The following is a 13,432-nucleotide window of genomic DNA, read 5'->3' on the forward strand; positions in this document are numbered from 1 at the left end:
CGTGATGAAAGTGCCGGTGAATCACAGACACTTAGTGTTGGGACCAGGATTGCTGCACTCTGAGGCCAGGGAAGCCCCACCCGGGAGGGGGGTCCTTTCAGACCATGCCCGTACCCACCAACAGCCTGATCCCTTTCTCCTGTCTAACTGCCCAGGCTCACTGCTCGTCCCTGGGGCCCAGCTACAACTTTCCCCTCCACCTAGGGCTGCCACCCCACTCAACCTCTTCTTAGCTGGATCCAGAACACTGGTCTCACACTGTCCACCTTCGCCCTCTATTTCAGAGAAGGGGAGATGTCCAAGAGGCTTCTGGGTTTCTGCCTAGGCCAGAGGGGAGATGATGGTACAATTCCTTGAGTCAGAGAACACGAGGAGAAGCAGGGAAAGTAGTAGACAGGGAGGATGGACAGGACTTTGGCACATGTTGGGTTAGGAGCTATAGGGCACAGCATTGATGAAGTGAGTCTCCTCCTTGCAGTTCTCCCATCCTGCCCTGCTGCTCAATGCCCCCTCGGTGTGGGCGGGGCCTCGGTGGGCGGGGCCTCAGTGAGGCGGAGCCTCGGTGAGGTGGGGCTGGCTGCCAGGGCCCATCTTGAATTTCTTGCTGGAGGGGCACCTGGGAGGCTCAGTTGGTTAAGTGTCTGCCTTCGGGTCAGGTCAATATCTTGGGGTCCTGGGATCAAGCCCAGCGTCCAGCTCCCTGCTCAGGGGAGAGTCTTCTTCTCCCTCTGCCTCTGTCCCCAGGTTGTGCTCTCTCTCTCTTTCTCTCAAATAAATAAGTAAAATATATATATTTTTTTAAAGTTAAAAATGGGGTGCCTGGGGGGCTCAGTGGGTTAAGCGTCTGCCTTGTGCTCAGATCATGATTCCAGGGTCTTGGGATCAAGCCCCACATCAGGCTCCCTGCTCAGTGGGGAGTCTGCTTCTCCCTCTCCCTCTGCCGCTCCCCCTGCTTGTGTGCCCTTTCTTGCGTGCTCTCTGTCTCTCGAATAAATAAAAATCTTTAAAAACAATAAAAAGAAAAAGAAAAGAAAAGTTAAAAAAAAAAAAACAAAGGAAAAGAATCTTTGAAACTGTCCTATTTGTGCCTCTTGCAGACTGGCGCCTGGAGCTGCTGGCTACAGGATGGGAGGGTGTGGGTGTGGTAGACAGACACTGCGTAGGAGCCCAGGGCTTTTTCTGGATCGAGGTCACTCCCTCGGCCTCGTTGGTCTCCGCTACAGATGGCCTTTGTGGTTAGGCGATGTCCCAGCAATTGAAATGTACTTCAGTTTGGGGTTCTGTCCTCAGGCATCCGAAGGTGTCCCCATGAGGTTCTTCACCAAGCTGGACCAGCTCATCGAGTTCTACAAGAAAGAAAACATGGGTCTGGTGACCCACCTGCAGTACCCTGTGCCCCTGGAGGAGGAGGATGCAGGCGATGAGCCAGAGGAGGAGACAGGTACGAGCAGACGAAAGGGAAGGCAGGAGGGGGCACTACAGGGGAGAAGTCCTGGGGTGCTTTTTTCGCCACAAGTGCTTGTAGATTAGGTGGGTCCGATTATCAGAGGGAGAGAGGATGACATGGTGACCAAGGACAAGTTAGGAAAGCAGGCTCTGGGGTCAGACAGACCCGGGTCAGACTTCCTGCTCCCCAGCTTCTTAGCTGTGTGACCTTGGGTAAATTACTTAACCTCTCTGAATCACAGACTTCTCTTAAGGAGACACTAAAAATAATATCTACCTCTCGGGGTGCCATCATAGGAGTCACCGAATGCAGAGCCTAGAGCCTAGCACACAAGAACACTCGTAAGTGCGGCCACCATCCTCACCAAAACAATCAGCTGCATTTCGCTGTAAAGAGAATGAAGGAGGACATGCGTGTACCTACTGGAAGGGCGAGAGAGGTGTTTCTTTAGATCATCTTTGAAAGGAAAATAAAGCCTCAGGAAAGTATGTGAGAGTCAAGCCTCCCCTCTAAACAGGGGGAGGCCACGGAGCAACCAAACAGGAGTCTGGCAGAGGAGGGCACAGGAGCCGGACCCACCTAGATGGCACCCTCCTTTTCACCCCAGAAGGTCACTTCCTAATGGAAAACCTGAGATACATAATTGAGCCCCTCACCAGGTCAGGGTCAGGGCTCCTCCTAAGTCCCAGGGCCTGGAAGCAGTTGGGCCCCCCAGGGTCGCCCCCAGACGCGCTGAGATCCCTGGGCTGGTGCCTGCCTTTCCCTGCGGGCTGCTCCAGCCAAGTGCACCCCCCTCGGGCCTGCTTGTGGGCCACCGGCCCACCTTCCTCCCACCTTCCTGGAGACCCAGTCTGAGCGGCCGCCCAGCTCATTGGCTGCCTGGGTGGAGAAGGAGCATTGAGGAGAAGGCTTCTCTGCAGAGGAGGTGAGGGCCAGGCAGAGGGTTCTCAAAAGGACCGCAGCTCCATGGAGGCCGAGAGGGACCTAGGCAGCCCATGCCCCTTCTCACCCCTCATCAGAAATAGCCAGAGCTGACGTGTGCCCGTGTGAGCCCGGGTCACTCACTGGCTCAGCCATGGCCATGTGGCCCCCAGCTGTCCCCAGATGCCCGAGCCTTGGCCTTGATGCTGAGGAGCCGTCCTGCAGATTCCCTTCACACGTTGTGGTCCTCCCCTCCCTCACACCTGCTGTCCTGGCTGTTCTGCCTTTCTGCATGGCCATCTGGAGAAAGACCCCAGCACCGTCCGTAACGGCCGGGAAGAGAAACCCAGTCTTGTGACTGCTGGCTTCACTTCCCCAAAGGAGGCACAGTTGTCGGCTTGAACCTGAGCAGTGTGACCGCCACCCCCACCCCCTTGGTCCAAGGGGTCTGATTTGGCTCAGGTCGTCTCAAGGTGCTGCCGGTCCCCACAGGGCTCAAAACACACTCATACCGTCGCAAGAACCTCAGGCCAGGGGAGGATGAGAAGAGCTTGTCATCTAAAGAGAACATCCCCACGTGGCTCTGTGGCAGGGGCCCTGGAGTGGCCGTTTGGTGTAGGAAGAGGCTGGGGTAGGAGGTCGTGGACCCGAGAGGCTCAGCACCCTGCTGATTTGTGGTGTGTGCAGGACAGACGTTCTCCTAAAGGCAAATGGGCAGTAGTCCCTTCTCCCAGGTCGAATTCAAGTTGTTTGTTTTATATTTCAGTTCTCTGTGTGAAGGGGGCCCCTCACTTTCTTTTATTTGTCTCCTAGGGTCTGGCAGGGAGAGAAGGAACAGCAGAGGCTGGAGGGAATGCAGAGGAAAAGAAGGCCAGGGTGGGAGCAGGAGGAGAAGGGTGGCCTAGGCCTGCCTGCTTCCCACCCTTGCTCCCCCTGTCCTGGAACTGGGTCTCTGCCCCATCCAGGGCCCCAGCCTCAGCCCTCAAAGCTGGCCATCCTTCTGGGGCTGCTGGCCCCACCTGTCCAAGGCCAACAGCCCAGCTGGCAGGTGTTTGCTGAGCACCTCAATGGGACAAACAGTATCCCAGGGCCAAAGACCTCTAGGACCACGTTCCTGCCATCAGGCTCCCCCATCTAGTCAGGGAGTGGAGACAGGAGGACAGTGCAGGCACAGTGGCCTGGATGGACCTCTCAGGTTGGGAGGGGTCACTACACGAGGGAGCCCTCTGTAGGTGGGTGATTCTGAGAGAAGCTAGCGCTTAGACCACATGACATTTCTGCTCTTCTCTTGGGTAGAAGGTGTCCTGTCTCCACCTGAGCTGCCACCGAGAAACATCCCTTTATCTGCTGGGCCATGTGAGGCCAAGGAGGTCCCTCTCTCGAGCGAGAATCTGAGAGCCACCGAGGTCAGCAGGCCAAGCCTTTCGGAAACATTGTTTCAGCGACTGCAGAGCATGGACACTAGTGGGTGAGTCCCTGCCTGGCGGGCCTCTCAGCAGCCAGCCATCAGCGCCACTACACCCGGGCAGCCCCCTCTGTGCTCACTCAGGGACGGCTTGCTCTCCAGGCCCGCCCCCTCCCACCCCACCGCCCTGCCTCCCAAAGGCAGGTCTGAGGAAGACCAGGTCACCCCTCTGCTGCCCGGGCAGGGGTGGCCGGCTCAGCTGCTCTGTCTCACAGGGCCCGGCTGCCTGGCAGGAGCTGGTGATGGAATGACGTGGAGTTTGCCGCTGCAGAGGCGGCCCTGCTCCAGGACATAGGGGCCTCCGCTGGGATCCCCTTCCTGGGGCTTGCCGTGAACCCATCACGGAGATCTCTGCAGCCGTGGGATCTACTGAGGCAGATGGCCCAACGCCAGGAGCTGCCTACACTGCAGCCTGGACCTGCCACTCGGCCCTTTCCTGCTCTGGGCCCTCCGCCAAGGGGGGGCCACCTTCCTGTCACCAGTAAATAGGCCAGCGCGGTATTTCCGCGTGTGGTATCGACTGTGGTCTACACCGCATGGCGCTCCTTTCTTCGTGCGAGATGCAGTCATTCTACTACTTAAGTTCTCCTTACTCTGATCCCGAGCTCTCAGGATCGCGTCCCATAGGTGGGCCCACCCTGGCTCCTGCTGGTCCTGCGCGTGAGGTCCAGCACCTTTGCTGTACTCCTGTGTCTCTCTGAGCAGGCCCAACACTTCCCTGGCTGGATGGTGCCCAGTGGGAGTAGCCTCCAGGAGGGGTATTAGTTGTCTTGCAAACCACAGGCCCCGACTACCAGACAGGCCAGGGGGACGGTCTCAACGGGAAGGAAGCGCGGTGAGCGGAACTGCGTCCCAGCACCCAGCATGTGGCCTGGCACAGAGTGGGCACCCACCAGATGTTAGTACCCAGTGACTTCCATGCATTAAAAATCTAAAAAGGTTTTTTTCGTTTCTTTGTGTGAGAAAAAGCCCCCCCCCCAAGAAAATCCTACCGGCAGGGCTAATGCAGTGTCTCCAGCTCGAAGGATCAGTTTGAGGGCTTCTCTCCTACCATCAATTTGGCAAAATACAAAGGAAATGCCTGAAGGTACACACAAGCCTCCCGGTTGCTAAGATACCTGGTGTTTTTCTAATTGCACTTTGAATATCCTTTGATTCTTCTCTAGGCCCACCAGGTTATATGCTATGCACACTCCTTGCATTACTTGGGTTCTTTATCAAATAGCTAAGCATCCAGCATTTTGAATGCATCAGTGTGTTACCATGACTACCCCACGGACATGTGTAAATAACAAATACTTATCAAACTATTCCTTTGTTCAGTTTCCTCGAGGTTCCTCTCTCTCCAGGGGTAGATGCTAGATGGAGTGAGCTCCTTGGGGAAATAAGCAAGGATGCTCAGATAGATGCCGCCAACTGCCCACTCCTCCCGACTCCCGGCATCTCCTCCTCAGTCCCTCCTCTCTAGGAACAGGTGTTCTCTTGGGCCTCCAGGCCCCAGTGGGGCAGGACAGATGTATGCAGCCAAGTTCTGTGCAGCCTCGTGAGAGGGGCAGGGGGCGCCTGGGGGCTTGTGTGCTCTCTCGGTTTGGCTTCTCAGCTCACATGCGCTGTGGAACCCTCCTAAAACCTCTGCTTGGAGCTGGGGATGAGTAAATGGAGCACGGTGGTGGCATAGGGAAGCGGTGACACAGTGCTCGTTCTCAGTGCTCTTCTGGGTCCCGACGAACCGAGATTCTGCCTTGTGTTTGAAAGTCCATCTATTTTGCGTGTAACATAGCTTTTTACACGAAGGACTGCCTTTCAATTATTCTTTTTTTTTTAAAAAAATATTTTATTTATTTAAGAGAGAGGAGAGAGAGAAAACACAAGTAGGGGAGGGGCAGAGGGAGAAGCCGACTCCAGGCTGAGCAGGGAGCTTGGGGGGGTGGAGGGACTCGATCCCAGGACCCTGGGATCATGACCTAAGCTGAAGGCAGACACTTAAGCGACTGAGCCACCCAGGGGCCCCTAGATTATTCTTAATTATAAGACAACCTGCCCAGTCTTTTGTGCAAGTTGATTAGATCTAATCAGTTAGGCCGTGGTTAATAGTTATTACAAGAGCGCTGAAGGAAATCAAGCTTCTCTGATGAACAGAGGTCACATCTTTATGTTAACACTCTCCTACAACGAACATCTTAACAAAGATAGATTCGTATAACAAGCTCTCGTGGTCTCAGAGTTATGAGTCAATAGTCATTAGAACCATTAAAATGTCTATGTTAATACCATGGGAGCAATTATGTCCTTTCTAGAAACAGACTTGGGCAGAAACTGGATTTTTAGGATGTCAAGACAGACCCAGAATGAGTGTAGATTAACGTTCAGTGTTAGGACGACGGGCATGTAAATCGTTTTCAATCTAAAGAAGTCAAAATGGCCAATGGCCCTTCTAGTCTCAAGAGCAGGAGCTTTTCATGCTTTCAAAGATCCTGCAGGAAAAAAACCTTTGCCCTCCAGCTCCAACTTGATTATACGTTGAGGCCAGAACAAAGATTTTTAAAGTTTGCAATAATTTTTTCACCCAGGTAAATCAACAACCTTCTGGCTCAGTTTGCTCATTTGTATAATAGGAAGGATCATCACAGCTGTGTCCTAACGGTTTGGGGACCAAAGGGGAGATGGGCCTGAAGTGCTTAGCAGAGTGAGTGCAGGGTTATGCCCAGGAAATACTTGCTGGGACTCTGATTTTAATCACTGTAGGAACAAAGACTCAGGTTACCCGGGCCAAACATGGTGCTGGGCAAGAGAATGTAGAGGGACCATCAGACCTCTGTGACAGCCCTGGTGCCGTCCAGCCGGGGCTCTGTTTCCGCGGGGCCATTGCGCGCACTGAGCTCGCCCGGCCTGTGTGTGCCTCGCCCACCCCGGGCAGCTGAAGGGGCTGGGCCAGACCCCGGAGGGCGAAGGCAGGGCACCTGGGCCCACTACCATAGTCCCAGTCCATCGCTTACCACACAGACTTCCCCACGGGCCCCAGGACAGCTCGGAATGTCCTCAGCACAGAGCTAGGTGGCCTTCAGCCGTGATTTTGGAGTTGGTACGTGAGCTAGAGCCATTTGCCATCTCTTCACCGAGCTGCCTCAGCCCCCAGATGCTGTCTTTAGAAGAAAATGAGGTAGGGAAACAAGTCCGCTGACCGCTTCTCAAGTTGTTTTGTCTCCTTTGTAAAGGGTAAGCATTTCCAGCCAGTATCCCTTCCTTCCAAGTGTGGGCTTGGGGACAAGCCTTTATGGGTGGGTTAAGAGGCGTCCTCCCTCTCCCATCCTTTAGTCTAGCTCAGACCTGCTTCTCTAGCTATCAGTAGTAAGACCAGGGGCACCGTCCAGGAGTGCACACATGTTCTCTGAGGCACAGAGTCTCGGCCGGAGACTCTGACAATGAAGATTTCTTCTTTTCCAGTTGGTGTTTGTGGCCGAAGGAAGAGAAGAAGCCTGTTTCTCTTTCTGTTATTTTCAGGCTTCCAGAAGAGCATCTTAAAGCCATCCAAGATTATTTAAGCACTCAGCTCGCCCTGGATTCTGACTTTGTGAAGACTGGCTCCAGCAGCCTCCCTCATCTGAAGAAACTGACCATACTTCTCTGCAAGGAGCTCTATGGGTAATGGCTCTGTGGCTCGGGCGGCCCCTGGGGGCAGGGGGGCAGTCCCCAGCCAGAGGAGCAGCTCATTAGTGTGACCCCTGCCCTCCGCCTGGCTCTCCAGATACCTCTGCCGTACTCAGAATAATTGGGCAGTTGGCAGGGTTTAGAAATCTTTGTGGTCGTTTCAAGGTTTTGTTTTCATGGTATTCGAACTGGGGCTTTTGTTTTGTTGGTTTTTTTTTAAACTAAAGTGAATTTGAGGCCAGTTGCTGTGGGAAGGGGTGAGTGGGAGGACACTGCTGGCCCTCTCCCACTTGCTCAGGATCTAGCGGTAAGACTTCTGTAGCTAGTCGGCCTTCTTGCTGCAGCTTGCACATTGGACAAGCACATAAGGGCTCCAAGAGGAAATAAATTCAGCTCAGCCTATTTTCTGCAGGGTGGCCGATGGCCCAGGGCTTGCCTACCAGTGATGGCAGTTTGTTAAAGCCAATTCACCAAAACTTTCGTTTTCTGATACCGAATTCACTGAAAGACCAATTGGTAAAAATTCTGATTTCTTTTAGATTTTTAGGATTTTATGTTTTAACTTAATGCTAAAATTAATTTCAAGTTTAATTACATTTTAGTTGTTAGGGCAAAATTAAGGCCGCAGTGCTATCTGAAGAATTGACAACAGTCTACTTTACATGCTTGGAAAAACAGAAAACACCATTCCAGAAGCATCTGAGAGAAATCCTAAGGAGCCAGAAGAATCCCATCATAAATGAAAGGTCAACATTTTGGTTGGAAAAATAGCATTTTCTGTGGGTGAGGCTTTCTTGGACTATATACCATTTCGTATATTATAAACATAGAGCAGTTTCAGAACTCTCTTGTCAATTTCTCTGGGGCCGTATCCATCTTGGCTTAGTTAGTATGCAAAAAAGAATCTTTCATCATCAGTAATCAAATTGAACTTTCCTCGTAAAGGCTCTTAAAAGCACAATCAGTACGTTTGGTAAATTTAACAAATAATTTCCTTGACAAATGGAGCAGTCATCAAATTGGCCAGTCAGGTCCCATTTCAATGAATTGGCTTTCAACTAATGCAGTTTCAGCCAATTGGACCCAGAGCCATCATTTTTAGAGATTTCCTTGGAGAGATATTTTTCCCTTTGAAGCTGTAGTTATAAATCATGTATCACTCGGGAAAACACATACACACGGCACTTTCTTTTTAAGAGACACGGTTTCAGGGACGCTTGGGTGGCTCAGTCGATTGAGTGTCTGCCTTTGGCTCAGGTCATGATTCCAGGGTCCTGGGATTGGGTCCTGCATTGGGCTCCCTGCTTGGCGGGGAGCCTGCTTCTGCCTCTGCCTGCAGCTTCCCCTGCCTGTGCTCTCCGTCTGTGACAAACAAATAAAATTTAAAAAAAGAAAAAGAAAATTTAAAAAAAAATTAGAGACACGGTTTCATGAAGACTGGTAACAAGCCATTTGTGTTCCAGTGGAGGTCCTGTTCTTTGCTGCTTCCTTGTCCAGGAGGAAATACCCCTCTTAGTCTCTCCACTGGCCTCCCCCAGTCACCGGATGCTTCTCCCCCCACTGACCCGCACTTTCCTGGATCTGGGTCACCTTACTTTATGGACACAGCAGATTCGCCCGCGTGCCTACCTCTCCGTGTTCTTGGAAAAGCTTCTTTTGGCTTGCAGCTTATCTTTATTTACGGGATAGTTAACTTCTAGCTAGAATTAGGGACACGGTAATGTCCCCTGCACACCTGTCTGTCCTCACCCTCAGAGGCAAAAGCATAGCCAGGCTTAGAGACTTGGTTAACTGGGGGCTGGAATTTTGAAAATCTTACATAGAAACAGTTACGTTTCCCAATCCCTAACTATGAACTTGTTGTTTTCAAACTGCTTTGTTTGGAACAGGGGTTCAGTTCATTCATTCATTCATTCACTCACTCATTCACTCATGCAGTTATTTACTTAACAAATATGTATGGAGGGCCTCCTCTGAACTCTGTTCTGGGTACTGGATACAGTCATGAACACAATGCACAAGCTTTCTGCTCTTTTAGACCTTGTCGGAGCGGATGTCTTAGTGAAGGGCACCATAGTAGATTACGTCTGTAAATAAAGATAATTTTAATAAGCATCGTGAGAAAATAAGACAGGCAGAAGTGACAGAGACATGGGGTGGGAGGGTCCCAGTGTCCTCTGTGGGTTAAGGAGGCATCTCTGAGGTGGTGATGGAGCTGGGACCGTGGTGATAAGGGAGAGCTAGCCATCTAGCACTTTAGCAGACACATGTCAAGAAGAAAGATCCTGAAGCAGGAATGAGGTCAGTCTGCAGGGAACAGAAAGTGTGTGGCTGGAGCATAATGAGGGAAGGAAAGTGTTAGGAGCAGAGCTCGGGAGAGGCAGCCATAGGGTGGGCCAGACCCAGGATGAATTTTAGTTCAGTCTGAATTTTAGATAAATCCCAAATACTTTTTTAGGATAAGTATATACCATACAATACTGGGATATGCTTATACTAGTAAATTATCCATCATTTCTCTGAAATTTAAATTCAACTGGGTGTCCCGTGTTTTATCTGGCAATGTCAGGCAGGAGCCACAGAATGTGTACCTCACAAGAGTGTAGAGAGTTTAGAGGGTCCTGCCACGATCCGAGTTCTGGCAGTGGTGACCCAAAGTGGGAGAGCAGTTCCGAGCTTGGGGGTTGTGATGTGTGGGCAGCTATGAGCAGGGAAGGCAGGGATCTATGTCTGTTCTGCTTCCTGCTGAGCCCCAGGTTTGGGGACGGTGCCTGGCACATGGGAATGGCTGATCTCAGTTAAATGTGATGACCCAAGGGCGTGGGGGCATGCAGGCGCTGAGAGTGGTGTGACGTGGGGTATATGTGGATGGTGGAGCAGGCACACTTGCTGCCTGTTTGGGTGCAGGATCTGGGGAAGAGGAATGGAGGGTGACCCCTGGGTTTTTGGTGGGAGCAGCTGAGTGGATGATGATGCCAGTTCCTGAAAAAGTGGAAGTTGAGGAGGAGGGCGTGGAGCTATGGGGAGGTCTTCCTCCGAGCTATTAGGCATCCCACCAGCTGAACCACCAACCGCGAAGTTATGCTAGAACTTTCGAGCCCCGGACACCTCAGAGCTGGGTCTCCATTTGGGACTCATCAGCCTGCAGTTGACACTCCAAGCCGAGAGACAAGTGGGGTGAGGTCACTGCAGGGGGAGAGTGAAAGGAGAAGGGGGCCCAGGCTGGACGTTTCTATGTGGGGTGCAGGAGGAGGAACTGGAAGAGGTGACTGGGTCCATCCACTCAGACCGCCTGGCCTGACAAGAACATTCCTAAGTGGGAAGGTCACAGAGAACCGAGGAGTGAGAAACCGTGCAGGAGCCTCCCCTGCAAAATGTCCTGCCAAGTGTGTGTGTCTGAATGTCCACGGCACAAAGGCTCAAGGAAGATTCGGAGCCCCAAGTTAGATTCTCTAGAATCAGAAACTTTTGAGGAGAAAAAAGAATAGAGAACAAAGTCACCAGAGTCTGGAAAAAGATGGTAACCCTTGAAATGGAGAAATGAGAAGAACCCCAAGCGGAATTTTAAAGTAAAATGTCCAAGCGTGGAAGAGGGTATTTTATCTGTTAATGAGAGCGGGGTTAAGATTTTTTTTTTTCCTGACAGCGCTGTTGCATGCGACAGGGGTGGGGGGCAGAGGGAGAGAGAGAATCCCAAGCAGGCTCCACACCCAGCACGGAGGTGATTCAGGGCTTGATCTCATGACCCTGAGCCAAAACCAAAAGTCAGACGCTTAACTGGCCTAACCAACTAAGCCACCCAGGCACCCAGCGGTTAAGATTTTAATGGACAAATAAACCCGAAACAAAAATACTTCACCAGCCTTATAACTGCTTCATTGGAGACCATAAAAATAAACCCGTATTTTCAAATCAAATCTGAAAATTAAATCACAAAACAGAGCAGAATGTCGGGGAAGTATATGTAGAAAACCCAGGAGAGCTAACTAAGCATAGGCGAGGAATGTGTGATAAAAAAATGGACAGTTTTTGGAAAGAGGGCATTGAGATTCAGCTAAGTTCTGGTAGGTGGGCTCTCAAAGAAGCAGGGAAAAACGATGCGTAATTGATGGGAAATATAGAAAAGAAAACATTTTCCCCAGACTTGTAAAGGACCTAAATCCACATATGGCAGCCTCATGAAGGTCCAATTAGCAGAATAAGCAAAGAGCAGCATCTAAATCTCTTCTTACCAAGTTTCTAAAACCAGGGGAAGGTGACTTCAGAAAGTAAAGAATTACAGCAGCACCATTTCTTTTAAAATTACAATATTTAATATTATTCACAGGGCCTGACGATATAAATTCCAAAGTAGGTATCTCCAAGGAGAAGACTACAGACCTGGGATTAACTGACCTGGATGTCACTCAAGAGCACAGGGCGTCTTTGCAGATTTAGAAAGAATTGTGCAAATGGTCTAATCACATGCATGGGTTTACTTGAAATAAGGATCCAAGAATTTTTTTCCCCTGGAATCTTATTAGAGTGCTGTGGTCTTAAAAAGAAGAACCCAGCAGCTTCCTGAGCAGCTGGATATGAATACACCCAAAGCGAAAGTGTTCATTTCTGTGCTCCCAGAATGCAGTGTGACGAAAATAGAAATAAATAAGAAAACTAGCCACAACCACCCAACCACCTGGACGCTTTTAGATGGCCTCCTAAATCACAGCTGAATAAAAGAAGGAACTGACCCAAGGAGAGCCTACGTGGGGCGGGGGTGGGGGGCGGAGTAATCAAGCCACTCAGGCGACGGCTGTGTGATGCTGCCAAAGCACCATTTGGAGGAAAAGCCGTAGCTTGAAACGCTCCATTATGGAAAAGGGAGTACAATAGTGAGTCAAACACACAAATTGAATCCAGACCGCGAGTCTCTTGAAGGTATCATGGGTCATGTCCTAATCGCCTAGATACTTCCCACACCCAGCAAAGTACCCGAAACATTTTGTTTACTCAATATTCACGCACGGAGTTTGAACCAGTGCGGGATTCGTGCCACCTGGTGCTATTCCAGGGGCTGGAGATAGAGCAGCGAATTAAACAGGCTTGAAGAAATCTCTGTTGAGCAAATAAACAATAGCAACAACTGGCAAGGAAGAGAGCAGGGGGGGAATGGTAAAAACAAAATCAGAAATAAATTAGGGGAAAAGTCAATTACAATTTTATTTCATTTTATTTTTTAAAAAGATTTATTGATTTATTTTAGAGTGTGCAGAAGCAGGAGGAGGAGGGGCAGAAGGAGAGGGGGAGGGGAAGCAGATTCCCCCCTGAGCCGGGAGCCCGAGGCGGGGCTTGTTCTCACCACCCTAGATGACAACCCAAGAGTCGGTGCTTAACAGACTGAGCCACGCAAGCACCCCTACAATTTTAAATATTAGAATGTAAGAGATTTAATCATCTGCATTAAAGACTTGCAAATCAAAGACACAGTGCACAAATGATATGGCTACAAATCTTCAAATTACACTTAAATGGAACAGATGTTTTCCATACAATAAAAAAATTACCACGAGTGCCCTCCTTTGAAGTTTCGAGAAACAAATAATGACCGTCATCTAGAAATTATTCCTGAATGACAAAAATCACCTAATTTAATCATCAAGAAAAATAGGATTCAAATACAAAAACCTAATCAAGATAATAGCCTGAAGTAAAACTGCATCCAGTTTCATTTATTAATATCAATGTTTAATATTTCAACAATGTTTTAGTAAATATAATTTAGTAATATGAAAAATGGAGTCTTGGGGCACCTGGTTGGCTCAGTTAAGTGTCTGACTCTTTTTTTTTTTTTAAGGTTTTACTTATTTATTTGACAGAGAGAAAGCACAAGCAAAGGGAGCAGCAGGCAGAGGAAGAGAGAGGCAGAGGGAGAGGGAGAAGCAGGATCCCTGCCGAGCAAGGAGCTCGATCCC

At 50.2% G+C, this 13,432-nt stretch overlaps 1 protein-coding gene across 2 annotated transcripts in view; it reads left to right on the forward strand.

Moving 5' to 3' along the window:
• The window catches only part of INPP5D (inositol polyphosphate-5-phosphatase D), a 113,298-nt gene that overhangs the window by 46,332 nt on the left and 53,534 nt on the right, over positions 1 to 13,432 (forward strand). Inside the window, exons 3-5 of one of the 2 annotated variants that reach the window (XM_087864427.1) lie at positions 1,291 to 1,441; positions 3,668 to 3,836; positions 7,335 to 7,475. In XM_087864427.1, the coding sequence (XP_087720553.1) occupies positions 1,291 to 1,441; positions 3,668 to 3,836; positions 7,335 to 7,475 (461 nt within the window). Of the gene's footprint in view, positions 1 to 1,290; positions 1,442 to 3,664; positions 3,837 to 7,334; positions 7,476 to 13,432 lie in introns of both variants that reach the window. The other variant, XM_045794101.2, reaches the window with a different exon arrangement.

Source organism: Ursus americanus, chromosome 1 (genome assembly GCF_024610735.1).
Source record: "Ursus americanus isolate L20-20 chromosome 1, mUrsAme1.1.p, whole genome shotgun sequence".
NCBI lineage: Eukaryota > Metazoa > Chordata > Mammalia > Carnivora > Ursidae > Ursus > Ursus americanus.